Source organism: Eschrichtius robustus, chromosome 2 (genome assembly GCF_028021215.1).
Source record: "Eschrichtius robustus isolate mEscRob2 chromosome 2, mEscRob2.pri, whole genome shotgun sequence".
Classification (NCBI taxonomy): Eukaryota; Metazoa; Chordata; class Mammalia; order Artiodactyla; family Eschrichtiidae; genus Eschrichtius; species Eschrichtius robustus.
In genome coordinates this window covers 43,809,660-43,837,545 of record NC_090825.1, presented here as the reverse complement: position 1 = coordinate 43,837,545, position 27,886 = coordinate 43,809,660, and the positions used below count along the sequence as shown (strand labels likewise).

Sequence of the window (27,886 nt, the reverse complement as noted above, 5' to 3'; positions counted from 1 at the left end):
CTACTTGCACAGTCCAATAAACAAGTGGAAAAGCTGGAGACAATTGATGCCTAGCAATGTATTAAGCCAATACACCACAAACATGCCAATAAACTACAAATAATGGCCACGTAAATTCTCAAATGAAATCTTTTACTTCTGATACTGGTATGTTTGCTAGTGTTCACGTTCTCAACCTTTCATAGATAAGAACTACCGAAAAGTACCACGTGGTTTATTTTGAAGTAGGTATTTGGATTTGAACCTCAGGAATCTCCCCGAGTGACCTATGGCCAAGTTGTGATCCAACAATCTCTGTACTAATATCCCCTGGGAGACTGAGGTCTCCCCAGTAGATCTTGACCAATGTCATAAATTCCTCAATCCCTTTCAATTATTCCGGAATAATTCCTATTCACTGAGTGTCCATACACCCATCTTAAAACAAACAAAAAACCCTTCAGCTAGAGAATACATTAAAATAATGGGAAGGTTTTGAAACTTGCAAAGTGCTGAATCATGCCTATGTTTAGGTTTTGTTTCTACAGTTGGTTTTGGAGGCACAAACTCCCTCTAAGAATACTGGCCACCCTAGTTAATCCATTGGAAGATAGGATCAAGAGTGAATCTAACTTCTTTGTTCACTGTCTGGCATAAATTACCTATTGGAATTAATTATAGTACACAGTTGGAGAAACCAAGGATTCAAAGTGAAACAACATTCTAGGAATGGAATGGGAGGAGAGGAAAAAAAACCTTCATTCAATAGGTGGCACTCTTTCCTTAAAAATGTAACTTAGGCAATTATTAATATTAAAGATGTCATCTGCCCACAAATAACTTGAAAGAGAAGCCACATTAATTCCGATATCCTGTCCCAAATATAGTCTGAATCATTACATTCTGTCTACCTAAATAATGTCTTCTCATTTCAATGGAATTTTGTAGGTGTTCATAAATATGCTAATTTCTTTTCACTGTAGCAAAAGATACAATTTAGGAGAACCAAAGAATTGCATTCATTTTAAACTGGCAGGTTCTGACTTATAATTTAGCCTGATATATGCTTCAAAAGCCATTCTTCCTAACCGTTTTCTAATTTTAAAGAATTCAATTATAAAAGAATAACCTGAATGGAAATGGGGCAAAGAACTGTACTTGTACTTTATAAATTGTATTATTGTTTTTTGTTTTAAAACATGACAGCAACTCTTTCATAAGCATGCATATTAATATTCTTTTTAATTAAAATAACTGACTAAATTCATTATCATTCTGGCTGATACTCAAACTCAAAACTTTTAAGTTGAAAAACAGAAACAGTGTTGACAATTAATAAAATGTGAGTTTACCTAGTATACAGAAGAAGCAAAAAATAAAAATAAAATTTGTCTAATTTTCCTTAGGTATATCCTGTAGTTCCCACCTCATCACTCAAGTTCTAGGGTCCTCCTTTCCTTGGAGAAGCTATCCCAGAAGCTGCCTTCAGCCTTCCCCACTGGTCACAGCCCCTCTAACTCAGTCGGGGAGGGGGGGCAGTCCTTCCTCGGTCCCAACTCAGCAAATAGCACTCTGTTATAATGGCTTCTTACTTGTCTGTCTCCAACGTTTGACTGTGAGATCCTTGAGAGCAGAAATGAGTCTTAACTTTATGCTCCTTGCCCTAGCAGAAAGCTTGGCATATGGCAGACACTCGATAAATATGTGCTGAATAAAGGAATAGATTGATCTTTGCCCTCGGGCTGTGTTTTTTCTTGATGGCAAGGCCTATGTCCTACTCATCCACCACTCTAACAGTACTGACTCTCAAATGCCTGGTACTTGTACACAGCAGGCTATGAGGAAGTAACACCTTTCCAATACGAAAGATCTCTAAGATGTAAATAAGCTTCACTGAGGCCCCTTTGCGTAAACCAACTCCCCACCATTAGCTTTAGGAACACTGCAGAAAGAGAGGAGAGCTGGGAATACCAGTTGTAGTAAGAGTGACAGATTTCACCCCCAGTAAAACATTGAGATGGTCAGTAAAAGAAGCCCAAAACCATAAGCCTAGACACATGTATTTCAGTGGAAAAAACTTTTCCATAACTCTGGAACTTGTCCATGTCTCTAATTTTGTTAATATCTATTGATTTTCCTGTAGTTAACAGGAAGAAAGAATTCTGAAGAAAATCCCAAAAGATTTTGTGCCTGGGAGGGAAGAGGCAGAAGCCACAAGACTACATCCTATCAGGAAGAAACCTGAGTGGAAGAAAGGGAACTAGCTGAGGAGGTCAATGAATGGGGTGTCTCCAGGGAAGGGACAGCGCTAGAACCCCCAATCCAGACTCCTCAAACCTGGATTCTCCTAGTTTGGGGGGGATACGGCTAGCAGGATGCATTTGAAACCACAGCATAAGCATGAAAAAATAGAGCATCTACTTCTAGAATGTCAATTTTATTCCAAGATTTGGGAGAGGGGTGCAGTGACAGTTTTGTGTTAAAAATACAAATATGACTAAAACATAAAATTCAAATGAATTAAGGTAAACAATGAGACTAGGGACTTGAATCAGTTCTGTTCAGTGTTCCAAGTAAGCACTCCCAGAATGGCAGGCTGCAGAGCACGCTCCCAGGTCCTTTCTCTTCAACAGAAGTTTGCCGAATGGATGTTCACCAATAAGCTAAAGCAGCTGTTCTCAACAACTTTCCCACAATTTGACAATCACATATATATGACAAAACTTCACAGATTTGTTTAGGGGACATAAACAAATGTTTATCAATGGCACAACCACTAGCGACATATAAGTAACAAGTCACCCTCTACCTGAAGCAAAGATAAACTGCCTAAGTGCCAAAGTATCAGCCATATCGCTACCACTTTCCATCCAAGAAAGTCTATCAGTTATGCAAGATAATAAGCAATATTTACAAGGATATTTCTAAATATGTCCTAAATTATTTTTGTAAAAAGAAATCATTTTAAAACTTTGATATTTTATTATTACTAAGAAAGTATTCTTGGGTTACCTCCCCAGACTATCGCCACACCCACACCTTCGACATCAAAATCTGACTGGCTACCAGTCAGGTACACATGCTGCCCAAGTTAAAATGGGACAGTACACTGCTCGGAGGAATCTGAGCTAGAATTCCCCACTATCCTGGACAGTATTTCTGTCAGGTAACTACTAACAGCAATTAGGAAGAGGGTAGAAAAATGCAAGAGCCACCAGGAAGGCTTGGACAGAAAGCAATCCTCTGAACATCTGGGGCAGGAAGGTCACTTTAGTGTTCACGTCATTCTAAGGGAAGGCCACAAAACATGAAAAAAAGTGCAAGTAGAAACCATGAAATGGATTCCAAGAATACTTACAACCATGTTTTTGTAAAGACATAATCTCTATGGGGGGCAGGGATTTTTGTCTTGTTTCATCACTGCTATATTCCTAGTGCCTGGCACGTAGCCAATTCTTAATAAATTTGTCAGGTGGATGAATGTTTTGTTACACCATGAGCAATAATAATTTAAACACAGAGAAAACTCCTACCAACATATTTCATAACCACGGCAAACTTAATCACAGACTGGCTTCCTATTCACTATGCAGTCAAGTGCCCTCCAAGCCCCTTCCTTAAGGAAATGTCAGTGTTTGAGGAAAGCACACTCACTACTTTAACAACAAACCTCCCCTCTTTGCTCCGTCTCTTCAGCCTATAAGCATTCTTCCTTCTTCTTGCCTTAAAACAAAACCCAACCCAACCAACCCCAAAATGCTTCCCCGCTTTTGCAAATCCTTAGGCTTCTGCCTCTCTCCCACTCCGTCCTCCTCCAGCTTCTCAAGAGGAGCCTGGGCTTCCTCACTGCCCTGTCATCCCTTAAGGAAGCTCAGTGGCTCCAATGCTCAATACTCCACTAAATTCTGGCCTTGAGACAGTCACAGCTACCCTTGCATCCTGCCCAGTGGCATTACTACTGCTGACCACTTTCTCCTTGGGTAAAATCATCTCCTCTGCCTCTCAGGTATCATTTTCCTGCAGGTTCTTCTCTGCTCTCTTCCAGGAAATCCTGGCACTGCTTGGAGGAATCTGAGCTAGAATTCCCCACTATCCTTTCAGAGGTATGGATATAAGCCGGGGCCTACCTATCAAGAAATCAAATTTGCCCACAGGAAGTCCCCATTCATTCCTCAATTCTTGGCCATTGTGAGAGATTCTGAGAAACCCAAGACTGAACTGAGCAAAGGTACCATTAAAGAGAAGCGTCTCAGCCAGGAAACTTCAATCCCAGAGGTGGAATTACTATCAATGTAATAAGATATAAAGCTAAGCATATTTTACTTTCTACAAGTTGTTTTCTTAAAAGCTGTATATAAATACAATACACATAATAAAATCATTTTCAGGAGTCTGACACAATCATTCTTGATTTTTTTTTTTGGGGGGGTGTCAACTCACGTTTTTATTAAGAGGGCTTTCTTAAAGCGCAACAGTATTTCTTTCTTCATCTTTTTTCTTCATTGCCTACATCATTTGTACCCTAAAAGGACAATCAACAGGCAGCATTCATGAAGTTGTCTCGTATCCAGTGTGTACATGAAAATGGTCAAACCCAGGTAGAACCTACAACTACTCCTCAGTTTTCTCCAAGAGCTTCTCATGAAACTAGCTACTGGTAATCAGTAACTAGCTAGAGAACACAAGAACTGAATTATCTTGTTACCTACCAGCTCTTATCTGGGGATAACTCAGTTCTTAGAACAGTAGTAGCCACATGGTATATCAGTAAACGTTACTGAGTTTGGAATGATAGTGAAAGTTTCCAGAAGCAGCACATATATAAGATTTCTGGGACTGCAAACACATGACTACTGTTATTTAAGAAACAAAATAATGGAATATTAGAGACCCAGTTAAGGGCAAAGATATTTATCTTGCCTTAAAGGAGATTTCAGTTTTACCTGAGTGACCTTTCTCTAGTTAAACTCAAAGATAATCTCCTTTGTTTGTTGTGGAGGCATAGGGTCAGGGAGATTACTGAATTCTCTCAGAGCCACTAAGCTCTTTTAATTATAGAAGATGCCTGCTGAAGACAAAATACTTGATAGGCAGGCATTCGTTAACTTGTATTACTAGTAGAGTACAAGTAACAGTAAGAGAATAAATGAACTGAAGCCCATTTAGGTATAACTCTATATTGGATGTGTGCCTTAGAAATTAGTATCTTTACTCAAATGAGTAAACAGGCACAACCGACATTCAAAACGCACCAATTAAAAGAATGCCGAAGTCTAAATTGAGCTTTAATTTAAAACCACTGGAAATGAAAACTAGCTATTATTTTCATGACCCATTTATAAAGAGCTCTAACAGCTATGTTTAGTTGTGAACAAATAAATTTTAAATACCTGAGCTACCCAAGGCAGCTACCTCAGAGCATGCACTAGGACACGCAGGTGTGAGCCTAGGAGAAGCCCAGAGGAGGGAGCGTGTGTATATACAGAGCAGAGGGTCAGGAGTTCTCACTCTGCCTCTTGCCCCCTAACTTTTCTGAGGTATTCCCACCAGCTGTAAAGTAGGAAGATGCCTGTGTCGCAGGGCGAGGATGAGACAGTCTGTGCAAGCACTCTGTAAAGGGTGAAGGCTCCAGAGTGTTAACATGGGCCACGTGCTCCAAGCACACCTCCCATTCTGCTGGCAAAGGTGTGCGCATGAAGGAAGTTCAGCCACATCTGCACCCTGAGCCTACTCTCTTTTCTGGTACAGTAAACACACTGAAGTATAAATTTGTGTTTACAATTGGTCTTATTTTATAAGAACTTCACATAACAACGAAAAATGTTAAAACATTTCACTGATGCTTCATGTATATTTCGGAGGACCTAAACAGCCAAGACAGGGAAATGAGTAATAGACAATGAAATGTGTTCTCTGATGTAACTCAAACCCATCTCCTGATCTAAAAAAAATATTAAAATATGCATAAAAGATTACCATAAGGTTAAAGAGCACAGTCTTGGAGTCACACTGCCAGGGTTCACACCCAGGCTTCACCCACCCACTAGGTGCCAGGTTACCTCACCTCTCAGGGTCTCTGTTTTCTCATCTGTAAAATAGGAATAAAAACCGCACTTACTTCACAAGGATAGTACAAGGCTTAAAATGAGACAAGCTATATAATGTACCAGTGTACCAGGCACAGAGGAAATTAACTACTATTGATATTTCCAATAAGACAAGCACAGCAGGAGAATGCAGCTAAACTAGGATGGACTAAGGTGAGCTAGGAAGGGGGGCACCCTAGCCCCGCACTGCACTTCACCGCTCAACCTCCTGACAATGACGGAACCTCTCTAATGCCACTCTAAGAGTCAGGAGGTTGTACTTTTGAATTCTAAAATACTGTGACCATAAATCCTAGGGCTTTTTTTTTTTTTAATTTAATTTTTTGGCCGTGCCACGTGGCATGTGGGATCTTAGTTCCCCGACCAGGGATCGAACCTGTACCCCCTGCACTGGAAGCGTGGAATCTTAACCTCTGGACCACCAGGGAAGTCCCTTAGGGCTTTATTTTCACCCTTTTAAAGTAATTTCATATCCACCATCTCATTCGATCTTTTCAAATTCTGGTAGTAGGAAAAGTATCATTATTTCTAATTCACAGATGAGGACAGTCAGATTCAAAGCAGTTCAATAACTTTACTCAATGTCCTGCAGAAGTGGTAAGACAATACTGGAGACGGGCCTGATGGGCCTGAGCCAACGTTGGCCAACACTTAGTCCACCACAATAAGCAGTTGGAAAGCAGGTTAAGTACCTTTCAACTAAAGACACCTGGCAATTCCCTATCCAATAGTTACAAGGGAGAAAGAAGGAATCAGATATGTCCATAAGGAACTCTTGAATTTGAACTGCGATTTGAGTAGGCTTTTCATTTTACCTGAGACAGTAAAGACAGAAGTTTTGCATCAGAATAATTTTGGTTTTTAAAGTATTATCCACATGGTTATTAAAAAAAAAAAGAATTCTCGTGGAATTCATTTGTTTCTAATTTTTTTATTAGTCCTACATAAGCAATCATAGATATTTTGAATAGACTAGAACGTTCAAAAGTTTTTTTTTTAATATTTAAAGTTCTAAGGGAAACAAACGGTCAATGATTCTAAATATTTAACAAGTGTGGAAGTTAGCATGCTACCAATTTTTTGAAATGGCAGTCTAAAGGCCCACTTGGTGGTTAGTCGGATTAAACTTGAATTACAAAATGAACAATTAGGAAAACTTAAGTTACAAGTCAGGGGTTAAAGCTAATTTAGGCCTAGGTCTTTGTGGCCCACCTTCCTCTCTCAGAGTCTAACTACCTTGGAAGCAGCCTGATGAGGTTTCGGAGCTCACTGGTTCTAGAGACTGATCTCTAGCCGCCGCCACAACCTGCCCTTGCTGCTCTCCATCCCATTCCTGACCTGTCTCCTAAAAAACGTCCCGGTGGCTGCTTATGCTCCAGCAGGCAAGAACAGTTCGGCATCCTGTTGAGCCAGCCTTGTTCAGGAGGAGCAGCTCTGAGACATCTGAAATGAGCCCTGCCAAGGAGTTCACCCTGGCTTCAGCTGCACCACGGCAGCTGATTCCTCTGCTGCCCAGGATCCAACATGAGACTAGTGATGTTTCACTGCCCAGACCTATAGGAGAGACTCCAAAATAGTTACTGGGCTGTGAGGCAGATTCTGAAATTATAGCAGCTAAGAGTGCTGATGTCACCATTTCCCCCATGACAATTACAGGTGACATACTCCTGGAGGAGAGCTGGTGATGGCTGTCAGATCACCATAGTGACCACAGTCTCTGAACCTCAAATTCCCACACATAATCCTAACAAACCAAAATTTTATCCTATTTTCATGGGTAAAAGAGTTGTGGAAGACAGAGCTGGAATGCTGAAGTTTTAATGGTTTATGGAAAGAAGACAGTATTGTATTTAAAAAGATTTGACACATGGCTGCCTAAGCATATGGTAAAGAATGAATCAACATTTTAAATATGTTATTCCTTAAGTAAAAACTTTTTACAAAACTTGTGTGTTATTATCAATGTTTTTAACATAGGCAATATCCACAGCACACTGAAAAAAAAAATCCTAGATTAGGTATCTAAAAAATGAATAATTAATAGCATGCAATATTCTATGTCTTTGGGCTAACCTTTGCCACAGATTTAAAAACTCTCTGGCTTTTAAATAAAATGTATTTTTTAAAATGTACCTTTATTGGAGCATAGTTGCTTCACAATACTGTGTTAGTTCCTGTTGTACACCAAAGTGAATCAGCCTTATGCATACATATGTCCCCATATCCCGTCCCTCTTGAGTCTCCCTCCCCTCCTCCCTATCCCACCCCTCTAGGTCATTGCAAAGCACCAAGCTGATCTCCCTGTGCTATGCGGCTGCTTCCCACTAGCTATTTTACATTCGGTAGTGTATATATGTCGATGCTACTCTCACTTCGCCCCAGCTTTCCCCTCCCACCCATGTCCTCAAGTCCATTCTCTATGTCTACATCTTTATTCCTGCCCCGCAACTAGGTTCATCAGTACCATTTTTTTGTTGTTGTTTTTTTAGATTCTATATATATGCATTAGCATACAGTATTTGTTTTTCTCTTTCTGACTTACTTCACTCTGTATGACAGACCCTAAGTCCATCTACCTCAATACAAATAACTCAATTTCGTTTCTTTTTATGGCCGACTAATATTCCATTGTATATATGTGTGACATTTTCTTTATCCATTCATCTGTTGATGGACATTTAGGTTGGTTCCATGTCCTGGCTATTGTAAATTGGCTGCAATGAACATTGTGGTACATGTCTCTTTTTGAATTATGGTTTTCTCAGGGTATATGCCCTACATTCACACAAAATGATATACTAGGGGTATGCATACATACCCCTAGGGGGTAACCCAATAGTATAAGGACAGGAAGTCAGCCTAGGAGTAAAAGTATGGTATAGGTCATCTAAAGTGTAAAGCAAATTTGATAAAAAATGCAAACCCTATAAATGTTCAATATATAATTTATAAAATGAGATTTTTTTTTAATAAAGAACAGAGAAATACAAGGAAAAGTATGAATGCACTGGCACTACACGAGCCTTGCTACAGCACAGAATTCAGTGTAAGTTGCTCACTGAAGACCCTGTGATGGCAAGTTCCAGCACAACTTGTCAGCATGGAATGAAAAGTCAGTACTTTAGCAAGACGTGTGTGTGTGTGTGTGTGTGTGTGTGTGTGTGTGTGTGTGTGTGTGTGTGTGTGTGTATGGGGGAGGTGGCAAGTCTATGTGTCGGGGACTGGGGGAATAAGAAAGACACAACTCAGAAAAAACAATTTCATCTTGGCTCAGTGCATGGCTGACCATATTTTCTACTTAGATAAGAAATTTCTACTAATTTGTTTTTAGTAATTAAAATACATTCAGTATTTTGGTGAATCTTCAACAAAAGTAAAGCATTATATTATACAATGTAATTCTGAACACATTTCTTTTTCAAGTTGCTGTATTTAGAGATAAGCTGACTTTACACACTAATGGTTTTATATGTTATCATCAAAACTTGGCCTAGGAAGTAAGAGGGAGAATAGAAATCAAGAAGTTCTTGAACATAAACCTTTTCTCTTTGATGCCAAAACTGCCTTTATGGACCTAAGTGCCAAAAGGGAAGGTTTTGTTCTCATGTGTTTTGGGCATTATTTAAGACTCTCCTAGCAAATCTTGCAGTGGAGGGAATGTTCTACTATCCATTTATAAAACTGCAGGATGATTTCAGTTTGCATGGTGCGAATGACAGTCTAGCTACCTTATTTATTGGTGACAAAACCTATAGCCAGTTACCATAATCAGTCACAATAGGCTGGAAGAATGGTGCTAAGGCAACCAAGGCTCGAAAGGACTTTGCTCTATTTCTTATCACAGCCCTGTCTGGAAATCATGTGCTGGTAGCATACAGTAAGTGCTCCCAAATATCTGAATAACTGATCACAACAATCAGAATTAGAGAGCTGTGTGGGTTTTAATGGAAGGAGGAAGGGTCAAGTGTTCTTCACTACCAGGAATCTAAGACAAACAGCAATTACTGTTGGATGTCCGGGTGCTCTGCAATGAATTAAAAGCAGCTTCAGTTCTATATATGAAGAATAGTGACGGGCAAGAGAGTTTTGTGTGAATATGCTTCAAATTGGTGTAACCACAATGATTAAATCAGTTAAAAAGTTCAATTCAAAAACTATTTGAAACTCAAGATTTTCTACCACTTGAGCCCCAAATTACTAGATTAAAAAGAAAAAAAAAAATCATAGTGAAATTCATACTTTCCAGCAACTGCCAACTCTATACAAATCATGTGAAAAGAACTCCTGAAACAGAATGAAATCTGAATTTTCACAATTAGGAAACAATACAACTGTCTTTTAAAAGTTTTAGTTAAACAAAAGAGTATGTATACATATGCATGTTTACAAAAAGGTCTTTATAAACATAGGAAAAAGTCAAAGGATTGCTTTGCTTATTACAGGTTATCCCTAGGGAATGTCCCTTCCTTATATAATTAAAGTTGAGGAAAAAAAGATAGCTTTTAACAGCAGTAAAGTTACTAAAAATTAGGTGTAAAAAGTTATTTTCAAAACTACTCTCTAAGCATATCTGCTAAACACAAACATGCAAACGACCTTGCCCTAATTTATTTTCTCCATTTTGCAAAATTCTGTTCTCCCAACAGTTATATGCTTTTTAAAAAATAAATACTTCTCATCATATAATGTCAGGTAATAAATATGATTATCTCTTTTCTGAGCCTTCATTGCTTTTCATTTGCATTTCTTTTTATAGTTGGTACCCAGCTTTAAAATTTCAAGAGTTTATAAGTTCAAAAATCTACTTGTTTCAATAATTAGAACTAAATTTAGCCACAAGAAATAATTTTCAAATTAAAATTTTGGAATATAATTTGCTAGAGCTTGAAGGAAATAAAAAAATTACGTAAGCCAGCCTCTTCTTTTCACAGATGAGAAAGAGACCCAGGGGACCAGCCTTAGGTCCTCACAAAGTGATGAGAACCCTCATTATGTCCTACCGATGACATGCTTTATCCCACACATCACATAATATTGAAAGTTGCATTTTCCATTATTCTCGTTAATAATTTCAAAATAATAAGGAAAATATACTGCTCCCAAGATGATGCATAATCTATACAAACTGCCTTTGTTAAATTAATGGTAACTAGTAAGGGAACCGTGAGTCTCTTTACCTCATCCTCATCTGTACAGTCAAGGTTTAAGCAGTGAGTCTTCATAGTTACTTGCAGTTATATTATAGACAGTCAATTTTTACTGAGTGCTTTTCTGGGTTAAGAACCGCACTTCGTTATCCTGTCTAATCACCCCCACTCACCCCATTTTCAAGATGAGAAATTTGAGGTTCAGAGAAGTTAAGTGACTTCTTTGGAGTCCAGCGATTGTGACTAAGAGGATCTGACTCCTCGGGTCCAGCCTCCTCATCACTACCCTGTGCTGCCCCTGAAACGTAATCGTGCAGTTCCAAAACCACATTCATGACCAGCGTGGATGGAATTCATTTGCCTGAGTACATTTCCCAATCTGTGAGCCTCTGAAACTACGGGGAGCTATTGGAAATGCAAGAGCCACACAGCTCCCAGACTGTGATCTCAGACTCAGACTGTCTTGCACCAGCTTTGATGTAACTCCCCCTTTGGGCCTCCTGACCGACTTCCTAGGGCACTGTAGTTACTTATCAAACTACAAAGGCTTTTTATTTTGTCCCAAGCATGGCGATCTAAGGATTGCCCAGTGGCAGCAATAAGGAGGCAGAGAGCTCTGCACGGTTCTCTGGCCAGAGCCAGGAATCTTGTCCCAGGCTTGGCTGCTGAGCCTTGTCTGCACCCTGCTCCCACGCAGACAGGGCTACCTGAACGATACTCACAGTTCTCCATATCAGCGCACAAGCCTACCATGGACTTCCGGGCCTGTGTGTGTTCTCCACACAACCCCACCTGCAGGCCACAGTCTCCCTCCAAGTCCCTTTCACTTGTTTAACTCCTCGGCATTCTTCACGACTTGGTGGACCTCCCATTTCCCAGAAAACCCTCCCTGTACCCTCCTCATTCCCAGCTGACTGAGGTCAGCACCACCCTTGTCACCAGGCAGTCTGTTACCTTGTTAAAACTCCTTCATGGGCTTCCCCACTGCTGGGTCCCCAGCGCCTTGGTGCCTGGCTCACAGCAGTCACTCCACGAGTGTTCATGAAGGCATGACCCTGCCCGTGTCAGGGGCGATGACAGCACTGACCATGGGCATTCATCCTGGCGTGTTTACTACTCTGCCCTTTCGTTTTTCTAGAAAGAGCACCCACAGGCCAGACAAAAAGATTTGGAATGACCCTACATCTGATGTGCTTGTTTTCCTATAACCTATCAGCTCCCCGGCACCTTGCCCATGGAGGCTGGGCAGCTGATATAAACCTTGTGATGGATGTGCCTAGGCCACAATCAAGCTCCGTGCTTGAAGCATTTGAGCATATTTGTTCTCTGACTTGAGATGGTCTTGGATTATTCTGGATGACAGCAATACAGTCGTCCCCTAGTAGCCACGGAACACTGGTTCCAGGACCCCCTGCGGATACCAAAATCCACAGATGCTCAAGCCCTTACACTATAAAACTGTTTAGTACAGTCGGCTCTCGGTACCTGCGAGTTCCGCAACCTCAGATATGGAGGGCTGACTGTACACTGCTTGGCACCAAAATATTTTCCTGAGACTGTACTTCTGAAATTTTAACACAAATTAACAGAAAAATCTGATTCACTTTACAATAATGTATAATTTAAAAAGAACTTTTCGTAAACACTTGTTCAGTCAGACATGACGATGTATGCAATGACAGAGGAAACACTAAAAAGTTTTAAAAGTGGCAAATCTAACTCAGATACCAAGGAACTTTAAATCAAAGAGTTCAGCAAAATTCACAATACAGTACTGACTTCTGTAAATAGACACATTTATATTTAGTAGGATACCAATAATTCTTTACTATTAAAAAGTATCTCACAGCAGAGACAAAATGAGTGTTCCAGACAGAAGAAACAACATTTAGCACACTGAGAGAAAAGAAGAGTTAGCCGGGGAAACAAAAATGTGAACATAGCACTGAATGACTGGAGCAGGGTGTTCTGGAAGGGGGAGCTGAGAGGGGAGCAGAGCCAATTACCAGAGCTTCTGAACTACATTAAGGAGTCTGGACTTTATTCTCAGGACGAAGAAAAGTTGCTTTTTTTTTTTTTCCCTCTGAATTCATTTATCTAAAGATAGAACACAGCCATTCGAAAGTGTGGAACACAATATCAACACAGAATAAAGCTGGGGAATTAAATTGAATTGTTACATTTCCTTTACATGAATAAGTATCTTAAGAGAAACAACTGTAGATTTTAAGATTTATTAAGACACTAATGACACAAGTAACTAACAGTATCTAAGTTGAGTGATACTGCTTGACTTTCAGGTTGAAAGATTATAATAAACTATATATTTCAATTAGATGGCAGCAAATACAAAAGCATCTTTTGAACTGTATAGTATACTGTAAGCAGGAGTTCATTCTACAGCATTTCATCATTCTCCTGGCCTCAAGTTTGTGTGTAGAAGGCATGCTGAACACCAGCAATCCAAATCACATAAATTATCCACCACTCACAAGGTGCAAAATCTATTATGCATATATTTGAATAGACATTATTTTTGAATGCCAGAAAAAGTGCCAATTATTTTTGACAGACTTGGGATTTCCCAGCTTTACCACTGATTAGCTATCTGAACTGTTTAAGCCTGTGTTTCAGTTTCCTCATTTTTAAAATGAGAAGACTAGATTAGATTTTTGTCTACTGAAGTGTCAAGATCAGACTTGCATCATAGAAGCCTCACTCTAACTGCAGTGTAGAGAAACGACTGAGGAGAACATGTCCAAAAGCCAGAGGCTGGTTAGGAAGAAGGTTTGCAAGAACTGGGACGAGGTGACAGAGGCCTGACCCTGGGTTAGCAGCTGCGCGGGTGGATTCCAGGGCTAGCAGACAGCTGGCAACAACAGAACTGGACACTGGCCGGAAGCTGAGGGTGAGAAAGCCAGAGGAGTAAGAGCCCGGCGATGAGGGAGACGGTGACAGGCATTACCAACGGCACCCCAAAGGACCAGGAGATCCGAAGGGGAAGACAGACAGGCTGCGGAAGACAGGGATTCAATTCGGACACTGCGCTGCCTGCAGTGCCTGGCAGAGCTGTACCTCCTGGGGAAGCTATCCCAGAGGCTCTGTCATTGAAGCCAAGATATTTTAGGCACCAAAATATTAATAAGAACGATTCAGCAAAGATACACAGCTAATAGTCTTCTGATAGATCTTCTTCTCTCTAGTCAATGACATTCTTTTAGAATCTTTGTACAAAACTTGAAATGTGGTTATATAGGAATTTAGGCCCTTGGTGCAAGAATAAGATCTTAAACTAAAGAAATGTATTTGGGAACTTCAAAATATTTGAAAATTTAGTATATGATAAAGGGGAAACTTTTAATCAATAAGCAGTGCTGGGACACCCAGCCAATCATTTGGAGAAAATAAAGTTAGGGCCCTGTGTCACCCCTTAAACTTCATACAGATCAGAGATTTTTTTTTTTAAAAAACCTAGAAAAATAGTATTAGAAAAGACTGGTGAATTTTTAAAATCTTGCAGTAGGGAATAATAATAGCTATTACCTATACAGTGTTTGCCATGCACCAAGCACTGTTTTAAGAACTACAGAAACACTTTGTCCTCACAACAACTCTGAAGTAGTATCTTCATTTTATAGTTGAGGAAACTTAAGTGCAAAGAAGTTAAGTAACTTCCCAGGTACACCACTTGATAGTGGTGAAACTCTGACTAGAACTCAGGCATCTGTACTCTGAACCACTACACAGCCTACCCTCTCTAGAAGGCAAGGAAGGGAGGGAGGGAGGGAGGGAGGAAGGGAGGGAGGGAGGGAGGGAGGAGAGGAGGGGGGAGGGAGGAGAGGAGGGGGGAGGGAGGAGAGGAGGGGGGAGGGAGGAGAGGAGGGGGGAGGGAGGAGAGGAGGCGGGAGGGAGGAAGGAAGGGATTGAAATTTGAAGGAATATTTAAAGCTTCTTTATGGAAAAATGCTATAATTGAAATTCGTAACACAAAAGTAGAAGAAAACAATTCCAATAAATGTCAGCGCTAATAATTCTAATATACAAAGGATGCTTAAAAATCAATAAGAAAAAACAAACCATTCTCTCCCATGTGTGAAAGGAAATACACAAAAGAAGTAGGAAATTGTTAATAAACACAAGTTGTACTATGATGCTAAAAAGCTAAGAAATGCAAATTAAAATTAAAAAAATCTTTCATCCACCACATTGGCAAAAATGAAAGATTGATAATATCCAATGCTGGCAAGAATGTGGGGCAATTCGCACTCTCACCATGAGAAAAATGTAAACTGGCACAGTGTTTTACAGGGCAATTTGGCTATATGATAAAATTTTTAAATATACATGTCCTTTGACTCAGCAATTTCACTTCTGAATATTTATTTTACAAAACCAAATGCACAAACATATGAAAATGTAGGCACAATGGTAGTCACTACAGCTTGATATAAAAAACAAAATATAAATGTCTAAAAATAGGAAACTGGTTAATGAGACAGCCAAATGATAGAATGCTATGCAGTCATGGAAAATGACAGCTCTACGTTCATCATTAAGATAACGAACAAAATACTATTAAGAAAAAAGCAAACTGTATAGCGGTCTACATAGTACTGTTCTTTTGTTAAAAGATAAATAAATTAAAAAAATAAATTTTTCTGTTGCTTTCAAAAGGACTGTCTAATCATTTTATTAATGAAGTTTAATTCTATAAATTCTGAATCCCAGAGAAATCATAAGGACCTTGTATAACAGTGTGGAGGTGCCAGTGTACCAGAATAATTGAAATATATTTTCAAAATTCAAAATAAATTTATATTAAGACACTAAACCTTCTCCAGGAATATTAATATCTACATTAATATGTCACATCTTTTTTAAAATCTAAGGTTCAGTGAAAATAATTTGATTTATTACCCAAGAAGAATTTAAGAATACCAATAAAATCCAGACAATAAATAACAGGTAGAGCCAATTAATTATTTTGAAAGAGAAAAAAAGAATTGTGAAATGTCTTTTTCAAAACACTAAGCATCTTAAGAGCATGTGAACATCAAGAATCCTTTCACAAGTAGCCATCTTATTAAACCAAAGTCCTTGCAGTAATTAAATAACTTGGTCAACACTGCAAAGCTGGCGCTCACTGCCTGACTTCTCAAAGTCTAGCTAGGAGAAAGGGCAGTACATACTGGTGGTGGTGATTAACTATCAAGCATTTTTTAAAAATTGCAGGATATAAAATGACTCAGGCCAACAAATAAAGCAAAACGATTTTCCCACAAAGCCAATCCACAAGACATTTGTAATGAGCAGCATCCAATTTTATGTAATTCCAAACAGCACTGTATTTATTCAGCATCATCAAGGCTACAGGACCACCCCTTACAGATAATTTAGATGTTTACCACTCAGGATCAAAATACTTTCTACAACTATAAACACAACAACCTTGCAATAATGAGCCACAGTAATCATCATTACAAAAAACAAAACCAATCATATAACCTTGATCGCTCTCATTTTACAAATAAGGAAGCTGATGCCCAAAAAGTAATGTTGCAAAGTGCTGTGATTTAATAAACTTAAAATCTTAGAGGCAATCCAGGTATGTGGAACCTAACGTTCGAACACCAGGTGGCCCCAACTGCAATGTTTTAATGTCCTCTTATCTCTCCCTTTCTCCTCCCTTCTCTCTCCTCCTCACCTGTCAGGTCTTTGCTTATATGCTGCCTTCAGGGAACCTGTCTCTTGCTCACATGACTCGCCTTCTAATTGGCTGCTTTTAATTGCTGCATGTTAGGGACGCCAAATGGACAAGACTGCAAGAATAATAACTTAAATAAATGTCAGCGAATTCTGAGTGAATGCCCTTGGAACTCTTCTAAGTGTAAAATCAAAGAACTTCAAAGCGCAGATTTTGTTACAGGCCCTTTGGCAGCTCCGAGCCTTTTTTACTTACTTCTTAGTGCTAAACCATGTTCTAGATAAGGGAGGCTGCCAGGTTTAGTTACCACCGATAAATGGTTTTCTGTTACGTGGGTTCTTGGCTCCTGAAATCTCATATAGTACTTGTCTAGCAAACCTCCTCTTTAATGCAAATGTGAACTACTTATCCCAAGTTGAATTATTATCAATAACAAATTAAATTTTGGATGAAGCAGGGTTATTGGGACAAAAATCCTAAAAGTGGTATATCCTAAGTTTAGATAACACTGAGAACTCGGAAGAAGGAATCATTATATTAATGCATAACACCTTCAGGTGTATATTTATTCATATATATGCACACACACATGAGCCCACACACATACTCTCTCTCTACTCCCTGGTAAGAGCAGGAGAACTAAATACACATAGCAAACACTTCTTCCTACGGCATATAATCATGCCATATAGCTATTTCCTCTGTACCACACTAAGCTGTCCTACTCCACTTGAGGCACTTGGTGTGTTTAATAGTCCAGATACGGCCTAATGAATCTATCACAAACCGACAAGGCTTTTGCCATTTAACTCCGTCTTAGCTAGGTCCCAGACTACATCTGACAAAGGGGAAGAACAGATAATCCACTAGGTTGAACTTGCCATGTCATTATTACCCTCATCCATTTATTCAACAAATATTTATCGACGGTCTACTCTGTGCCAGGCATTTTGCTAGGCGCTGGGTTGCTACCCAGCCAAAGGCTCTGCCCACTCAGCTTTTACAGTCTTCCAGGGAAGGCAGCCATTCACCAAATGACATAACAAATATAAAATCACAACATTGACAGTAGGGACACTGAGCTACAAAGCCAGTCTGGGAGATCAGGGAAGGAAGGCTTCCCTGAGGAAGCATCAGTGACCTAAGATCTGAACACTCAGGAGCTGACTCGGGACTGGGGAAAGTGCTCCTGGCAGAGGGCGTATGCGGTGCGTGCAAAGGCCCTACGGCAGGAGGTGGTGTGCTGAGTCTGAGGAAGTGAAGGCAATCCTGCAGAGAACAAGGGCGAGTGTGATCAGAGATGGGCCTGGAGAGGCAGGCAGGGGCTAAGCCAGGCAGGGACTCTGTGGGGCATGTTAAGGATTCTGTGGTCTTTATCCAAATGGAAAGCATTTGAAAGTTTTAAAATTCAATTTAATTTACTTTTCTAGAGGAAAATTGTTATAATAAGATTTACATTGTAAAATGATCACTCTGGCCACATAATATGGAGAACCAACTGGAAGGGAGAAAGGAGGAGAGAGTGAGCAAGTTAGAAGGCTACTTACTATTATATTAGTCCAAATGAGAGATCACAGAAGCTTGGACTAGCGATGTGATAACAGATGAAATCACCTGAAGACTAGGAGTTGTCAAGGATAACTCCTAGGTTCTGGTTCTGCCATTTCATGAGCAGGGAATGTATTACTAGGGCAAGGTACAGGGAAAATCCTAAATTTGGTTTTAGATATCTGAGTGTGGACGTGTCATGTAGACAGGTGTGGCATTTAGGAGAGATCATGGCTAGGAAAATAAACTCTGCAATCATTCATGAATGGCCAAAAATTGATCTAAATGCATTAATGAGCCTGGGGTGGGGGTGGAAGAGTGCAAATGACAGAAGGCCTGGGCCTGAGTATGTTCTAATATTAATGTTCAAAAAGATGAGGAGGAGCCATTCAGGAAGGGTTGCCACAGGGCTAAAAAGAAAATCAGGAGGGCTTACCTATCAGCCCAAATAACTAGACACTCAAATACCAGAAACTCAATTTTCTCAATATTTGACAGTTTATACATGGCTCCAATTATTTTGTAACTACACTTAGTTATTAAACTAATTATTGTTTGGTTTACATTATATAAAATTGGTCATTATTATTAACTACTGCTTGCTAAATACCAACTACTGCTACAAAATACCAAGCAATGCACAAAAACTCATAAGAAATAGTTCCTGCCTTCAAAACTTGCCTCAAGCTAGATTATGATTAAAATCACATCACAGTAAGTCATGAGTTAGTGTATCTTCTTATACACTTATTTAAAAATAACCACTTTGGGAAAATGAATTCATCCTAACACTCATGTGCATCCAATATTCATGGGTGCCAGACATTAGCCTAGGTGCTGAGCAATGACAAAGAATAAGACAGAGTTCCTTGTCTGTTAGCAGTTGATATTTAGTATTCAGAATGCTGTAAGACCAGTTTGAAGATAATTTGATGCTACATCAGTCGAATGGCTATTTAGCAATAAAGAAAGGTAATAATCACATCTTATCTGTCAAGAGTACAACCTCCACCCACCGTCCAGTATCCACCCTCTCCTTACTCCACATATACTCATCACCGTCATGCTTACATGTGATAAACTTAGTAAACACACTAACTACAGCACTGTGTGAGTGCCAGGCACTTCCTCCAGTTTTCAAGAAGTCTGACTGTCTCATTAATAATTCCCAGGTGACAGACTGTACTTACAGAAATACATGCTTGGTGGGTCTTAAGAACTTGAACAGTTCTTGGCACTCTACAACATCTCAATCTATTAAACCAAACCTAACCAGACTAGTATTTCAAAGGATTCAATCACTAACAGTACAGAGCTCCTCTCCATACCAAACATACCTAAACCAACCATGATATGTCATAGAGTAAATGAAGACAAGGATATCTTCTTGATTATCTTACATCCTAGAGCATATTTTACATTTCCCAATGTTGTTTTCTTAACCAGCAGAGTCGCCATTACTAATAATAAAGTCTGAATTTTAAAGCCAGCAAGGTAGATACTCGCTTTCTTGCTCCTATACCCCCATTTTAATTTTCTCTTTCAAGAAAGAAAAAAAATCATGTCTGAACTTGCAGTTCCATACATATACCTCTTAAGAGTAGGCAGAAATAGTTTGAAACTAATCTGTATCTAAATTCCTTTTGCCATTACTGTGGAAACGGAAAAGCTACAGCATATATCTATCCTAAGAAAAGGGAAAGAGACCAAAGGGAAAGAGCAAAAACTAGCAGACCTAATGTACAAGCAGAAAGCAGAACAAAGCTACCACCCTTAACTACAAACCTAGAAGATCAATTAATTCCTCAGAAAGTTAGTGAGGTACTACTGTATTCACTGCAGGAATACAGTGTGGAATGTCGTGGCTGAGATTCATAGCACTACTCTTTAATCTGGATGCCCCTCTCTATTCCTATCTCTCTTACCAACGCTTAACATGGTAGTGTGAAACACGTTCATACTACAATCTGCCAACAGAAACACAGGCTGTGCATTGATGATATTTTTCTCTACCACCCAGAACATCACCTTGCTGAGGTTCATAAATGTTGGATGCATGAAATCTAAAACAAGTACAAAGGGATAGGGTCTAGCTATACTGGAACAGTTTCTCTCCATGTGTGATGATTAAAAATAAATATGTGATATTATTTCAGCTTCTTTATTTCCTTCCACTTACGATGTAAACAGCACAAATCAAGAAACCTAAAAAACACTCAACACTAATCAATTATTCTCCCTAACATGATAAGGTGATCTAAGCACAGCTTACTTGTATTACATGGATGAGGCCAGGTTACAGAAAGCTATGCATTATATACACATCAGGAGACAAATGTATTGGCAATGGCACTGGGTAGAAACCTATCAATCGCTTATTGACTCTTGAAGAACAACTTTCTCCTTCAAAATCATTAGTTAATCTGATTATTAACTTTAAAAAGAAAATGGAGACAGCAGAGAGTGGTGAAAAGAAATGGACTGTGGAGTGGGACTAACTTGGGTTTGAATCCTAGCCTGTCTTCTAGTTGTGTGATAATGGGGCTTTAGCATTGCACATGAGTTTCCACCTCCTGAAAACAGAAATTACAATGCACTGCAAGGCTGCAGCGATGATGAAATGAGATAATATATATAACTTGCCTGACACACAGAAGGCAAGAAAAGTGACTATATAAAAGGTATCTAAACACATCTCTATGCTCAATGAACGTGTTTAGCCACAGCAAAAAAACCTCTTATATTCTCGCAATAAGAACACCTGACTCGGGCTTCCCTGGTGGCGCAGTGGTTGAGAGTCTGCCTGCCAATGCAGGGGACACGGGTTCGAGCCCTGGTCTGGGAAGATCCCACATGCCGCGGAGCAGCTGGGCCCGTGAGCCACAACTACTGAGCCTGCGCGTCTGGAGCCTATGCTCCGCAACAAGAGAGGCCACGATAGTGAGAGGCCCGCGCACCGCGATGAAGAGTGGCCCCCGCTTGCCGCAACTAGAGAAAGCCCTAGCACAGAAACGAAGACCCAACATAGCAATCAATCAATCAATAAATAAATCTTTAAAAATAAAAAGAAAAAAGAACCCCCGACTCATCTCACTGCTTTGCAATGAGCATTTGTAAATGAACATTTAATTCTCTTCCTGATTATTTCTTTCGCGTTTAAAAATGTTCTTAATTTATTTCTTAAAAACAACTTGGGTTGATTCCTAATACTGCACATTTCCTCACATTAATCTTTTACCCGTTTACATTTTAAAGTAGCTCTAATTTTTGACTTAGGATATAAAAAGAGGCCAAGACTGAGGAAAACAACCAAGTCTAAGGAATATACTTGGTATATCTGATATAGCAAGGCATTTCAAGGTTAGAAGTGCAATATACTGCAGCTCTTAAGTAGCCTCTGGAGACTATTACTTTTCCACGCCACGTTCTTCTATTGCCTTCTTCATACAGAAATAACTCTCAACCTAAGAAAATTGGGTACAAAATGCAAAAGTTGTGCCTTCTAACTCAGAGCACTTCTGAATGCCCTACATTTTTCCTCAGGGGAATCCACTCCCCATTAACTGCCTTGCCACCCCATCATTTCTTCTTCTGGAATGCTCACAGCAACTGTCAAGGGCTGATCAGCAGACAGCCAAGGCAAGCTGTAGCTGGTTCTTCTGTTCTTGTTGAAAGCAAAGAACACTCCTTTCATTCCATATTTTGGAATCTTTATGTCAATAAGTCAGCGACCATTTCTAAAACATGCAACATATGCTTGAGGTGCTATAGGAGATGTGAAAGAATATAAATGAACAGAGCTACTTCCTGTTTTTTGTATCTAACAAAATGGAGTTATTATAGTGTATTGGGGATAATATATTAAGGAATGTTGGTTAACCAGTCACCCTTGCCAAAATCAGATATGAAAAGACAACAAAAGCTGGCAACAATTCTAGTTCTGATATTTCTTTTTCAGAACTATATTTAATAAGGTTAGTCTTTGAAGAATGCATTAATTTTCTTACCTAATTTAAAACAGAACTTGGAGACAATTCATAACTACAAAACTTACAAATTCATGTAAGACTAACTTATGTAACTACCTCTATTGTTTTATAAAATCACCAACTTAATTTTTTTTAAAACTTATTTTTGGGTAATAATGTTCCTATACCTCCTAGTAAAAATTCACTAGATTATATTTATAGTCTAGCAGCTTCTAAAAGGAACTGAAAGCTGAGGGCTCTATGAGGATATAAAAGCAGCCTATGAAATAGCTTTAGTTTTAAACAAAAACTAACATTAACAAGTACAGCATATCTTGTTCTTTCATGGGGCCAGCAAATTGATAGTTGGGTTTTTTTAAGTTACAAAAATAGAATGGAGTAATTATATCTACCAAACTCACAATAGCCTGTTCAATGGAGAGTAACACTGTAATTTCTCTTCAAAGACAGTAGATAGGAAGAAAAAGCCCCTAATTCTGTAATATAAGGAAAAATCCCAAACCCTTGGGCGCCACTTACAGGCAAAAAACTTCCACTGATTTCAGTTACTAACCTGAAAAAGAGAGATGGACTTAAAAATCTTCTGTTTTAACATGTGTATTCTTTATATAATTTATACTACAAAAGTATATTTTCTACAATTTAAATTTCTACATCCAAAGATCAAAAACTGGAGGAAATTATGAAATTAAAAAACTCACAGAATTCTCTTTAAAAGAATACAATAAGTCTTTAAACAGAAAGGGTCTCCAGACCTATAGTACCACTGAAACAAAAATATTTCAAAATCTCAATGTTAGATTTTCCTCCTGAAAGTATGAATGTAACTACTGTCAAAAAAGTAAAGTTCAATTGAGATTTTACCAACTGCTTACAAAGTGTTTGTACCAGTGTTTATATAGAATCAAATGAATTTCAACCCCATTAACAAGGAAATTGTAAAAAAAAAAAAAAAAATCACTATTTCAAAAGGAGAGGGACTCAACATTTTACTATAAATGAAATGTTTAGGTATAAGATTTGGGATAAACAAACAGCATTCTGGCTAGTGAAATTCATTTTAAAAAATGATTATGCTGATTAGCCCATTATTTCATATACTGTGCAATTATTATCCACCCCTTAAACAAAGAGGGGGGGAAACCTAGGTTACAAAATGCAAAAATTAAGCATGGATTACTCAGCCCCTGAATTCTATCTGCTTACACCTTCGTCCTCTTATTTTGTGTGGAGACAACACTAAACAACATCTATATGTTAATTCTACAGTAGTTCCTCTTCTGCTATATTCAATAGCTCGTTAAGATGACTAGAATGCTGACACTTGCTAAACTATTTACTGCATCCAAAAATTCGGTCTCATGAGAACAGACAAAATTAATCTCTCAAATTTAGGGTTTAATATTTTTATCTGGAGGTCACTTGTAGTAACAATTGCCTACAACGAATTATTCTAGTCAAGTTTTAATCCAATCTGCCCAGGACCAGTAGTGTAGGGGAACATAACCCTGTAAGACTAAGTTACATGGACAAGAGCACACAGAAAGCTACCAGTCACAAATCTTTCCTCTCAATATTGCCATAGCACAGTGCTGACCATATTTTTAGTTGGTTTTTTGGTGGGTGGGGGGGGGATTTGAGGCGGGGAGAGGGAAAGGGGCAACTTCCAAGGAATCAACGAACTGTGGTTTTAAACAAACAACCAAGTTCCCCCCAAAATCACTTTAGATAATTAACCAAAGCCAATGAGTCCTACTGTCAAATTCGTTTCACAAGGGAAACAAACCTAAGGCAGTCTTTAGAATAAAGATCAGGAAACCCTATAGGGAAACGGGTGACTATCACAAAAACATTTCCAGCAACTCAAAATACCTCTCAAGCCTGTGCTTTGCATACACTAGTCAGATTCTTTTAAAAACAAGGATGATGGCTGTCACACTCAAAAGAATTTCCTTAAACATAAAAATTTCCAGTTGCCAAAAAGCGTCAGGCCAAGAACGGTTGGTCTGAGTTACCTTACACACACCGTAGCGCACAAGCAATACGGTTCTATCGGAGCCGGAGCCACAGCACTGCGTCCCCTGGAAGCCGGCAGTCGGCGGCGGCCCGCGCAGCTGCACGGAGCAGGAAGTACCGCACCCGCGCCGCGGTCCCCAACCACGCCGGAGAGGCTGCGGGGAGCAGTCACCACCGCTTTGAAACTGAATGGCTGACACATCCGGTCCTGGCTCTTACACCACTCCGCCAAATGCAAACCTCAAAGGCCAAATTCAAACTCCAAACAGAAGTCACTCAAGTCCTAGTGGTGCAGTCTTCATTCCCAAGGACACTGGGGGACGCAATCAGAAAACCCCACGTCCTAAAAGACCGCAAGCCCCCGTGCATTTGCAGCCGGTCAGCCCACACCGCTTTGACAGGCGTTACGGAGCCGTCCACCCGGAGCCCCCTGCGGCCGCGCTCCGGGCGCGCCGCCTTCGTCCCGGCCCGGCCCCCGGTACCTGCCGAGAGACTCTGCCTGTCACAGCCGCGGGGACCCCACCGCTTTCTCCGCCGCGCTCCGGCCCCCCCACCCCGGCCTCGGGCAGGGCTCCCCACCTACCCCGCCCACCTACACCGCCCGCCCGCAGGCTCGGGCCTCACCCCGGCGCCCCCGGGGACTCTCGTCCGGGGTCGCCGCCGCTGCACTGCTGCCCGCCTCCCAGCCCGGCCCGGAGAGCAACGCCAGGGTCCCGCTCCGGGGCTCCTCGGAGAGCTCCGATTCCGGGAGCCCCCAAAAGCCAGCCCGGGCCCCCACACCTTATCTCAACCGGTCCCCGCAGCGCGGCTCGCACGCCTGTCACATGTCTGCAAACAATAACAAACTCTCCCGCATGTCCCCGCCCCGGGCCCCCGTCCCGTCCCGTACCCCAGGCCAGGTCCGGGGCGCCGCCCGACGCCGGAAGGGTCAAAGGGGGTGCCCGAGGGCTCCCGGGGAGCGGCGTGCAGCCTCGCTGCGCGGAGCCCCGGGACGCCCTGCGCGGTGCCCGGGGTTCATTCATTGCCCTCGCCCGCCCGCCCCCCAAGTCCCCGCCGCGCCCCCGGCCGCGCTGCTCACCCGGCTGGGGCCGCCGCAAGAGGCGGCTCGGCGGCGGGCGTCCGCTTCTCCCCGGGCTCGGCCCCCGCGGGGCTCGGGGCGCCGCTGTCCGGTGCGGCCGCCGGTTCTGCAGGGTGGACGCCGCTGCGGCTCGCGGCTCCGTGGGGCGGCGGCACAGCCACAGGCTGGAAACCGCTCCCGCCAGCGGCCGCGTCCGCGGGCTCCGGCGACGGGGAAGTGGAGGAGGACGGCGGCGAGGCGGTGAGGAAAAGCGGCGGCTCGGGCAGCTGGTCCAGCTCCACACTCCGCACTTTGCGCAGCTGCCGCCGCCGCCAGTCCGCCCGCTCGCGGCCCCCACTGCCCGCCTCCCGCAGCAGCCCCGCGGCTGCCGCGGGCGTGCTGCTCGCCTTGAGGGCCCCTCCGCCGCCGCCCGCTTCGGGGCTCGCCGCCCCGGCGCCCGGGAATCCCGAGGACGAGGCGCGATTCCCCGCCGCCGCCGCCATTTTCTCTCGCGGGCTACATTCGCTCGGCCCCTGCGAGGGAGGGAGAGGGCGGGGAGAGTGCAGGGGGCGGGCGGACGGGCGGCACTGCGCCTCTAGCGTAAGGCCGCCTGCGCCAGCTGCGTGAGCGCGGCCCTCTGGGCTCCCGGCAGGGACTGACGCGCGGGCGCGCGGGGTTCGGTAGAGGGAGGACAGCCGGCTGCAGGTTGGTGGAGAGCCGGCTGTGCGCTCCGTCCCGCGCGCCGGCCGGCAAGGTGGGCTCCGAGGTGGCCGCCGCGGGGGCGCGCTGCGGTTTGCGCGCCTCACCCGCCGCGCCGCCAGGTAGTCCCGGTCTACACCGGCGAGAGGAGGAGCTTCGGCGGAGGAGCGCCGCTTCCTCTCCGCCGCAATCTCGACCCGGCTCGGCCGGGGCTCGCCTCACGGGAGCTGCAGTTCGAACTTCGATGTATGGGGCGTTGAAGGGGACGCAGGCGAGAGGGTCTGCAGTCTGTCATTCGCATTGCCCGTTGCAGTGCGCATCGGGGAACCCGGGCGCGGACCAACCCACCCTCCGACCCCGCCTCCACGCCGCACGGGGCGCGCAGGTGGCGCCCAGGGCTGTCGCCTGCTGCAAAGCGAAAGAAAACCAACGTTCAGCGGCCGTGGTGCCGCGCACCAAAAAAATCAAGTTTTATAAAAGCTTCCCTCATCTTTTGCCCACCCCCAAAAATCATGCTGCAAATAAAAGTTTCCTGGAATATCTTGTTCAAAACGTGAAGTCACCGATTTGGGACACTCTTCTCACCCTCTATCCCGCCCCCGGCTAGAGGAAGACAGGAGCGGGCGGCGGGGTCCGGGGTATCTCTATAGGTTTCTATTTTTTCCTCCGCTGTGTTTGGGGAAGGCAGCGATATACAGGACCACAGAGAGCACGTTTGGGGAAGGAACCAGGAAGTGCTTGATATTGTCATCCTCGGCCAGGTTCTGGCCCTCCCCGAATCCTATGCCTCTAGCTGCACGTCCCTCTTCCCAGCAGGGTCGGGCCACCGTCCGGGTTCCCTCCGCCCCCGCCCCTGCAGTGCCCGAGCTGCCTAACGCGGAGTTCCGAACCCTTTCAGTCCCTGGGGGCGTCTGGCGATAAGGTGCTTTGGAATGGAAAAAGCACCATTTACATGTTAATGATTTTCGACCTTTCTTCAGGCTTCCGTGTCGCGTTTATTTCTCCCCTCCCTTCTCTTCCTCCAGCCGGTTTGTCTGTGATGAGAAATCTCCCACAACCAGGGAGCAGAGTCCCTAGATTTATTTTGTGAAACAGGAATTAAGGCGGGGGCTGGGCGGGGGCGGGGAGGCAGAGGGCTCCTCAGGAACAGAAAGGAGAGCGCTATCCTGTCAGTATTCATATATTTCGACAGGAGTCTAAACTGTCTACAAAATAATTCCTTTGATTTTTTTTGGAAATAGATAAAATGAAAACCTCCTTCCTGGCTATAAATGGTAACTGAGGAGGATGGTGGTATCCGAGGGATTTTTAAAGCGGGTTCAGATTTCATATTAGCTCAGTGTTCTGAGTACTGCAACATCTGCCATAAGATAGTTTTAGATAATTACATCCAACGGTACAAATTTTGAAACTTTAGATAAATCTGTTAAAAGTTTAAGTCTACATTTAGGCTATAATTATACACTCTGTTAACGGTAGCCAAGTGTATCATCCAAAGAAAACAGTAGTTATTTCCTAGGTCTTCCCGGATTGCCACACCCACCAAATCCTACATTGGAAAGGATAAACTTTTTTCTTTCCTATTTAGATCAGAAAACCTTTAAATTTACACACACATACTTAGGTAACTGTAAATGAGA

The 27,886-nt window shown here is 42.0% G+C and overlaps 1 protein-coding gene across 1 annotated transcript in view; it reads right to left on the bottom strand.

The window, feature by feature from the left end:
• The window catches only part of MAP3K1 (mitogen-activated protein kinase kinase kinase 1), a 77,463-nt gene extending 51,413 nt beyond the window's left edge, over window positions 1-26,050 (bottom strand). The window contains exon 1 of the mRNA XM_068535352.1: window positions 25,569-26,050. Coding sequence (XP_068391453.1) covers window positions 25,569-26,050 — 482 coding nt within the window. The remainder of the gene's footprint in view (window positions 1-25,568) is intronic.
• Between the last annotated feature and the right edge of the window lie 1,836 nt (window positions 26,051-27,886).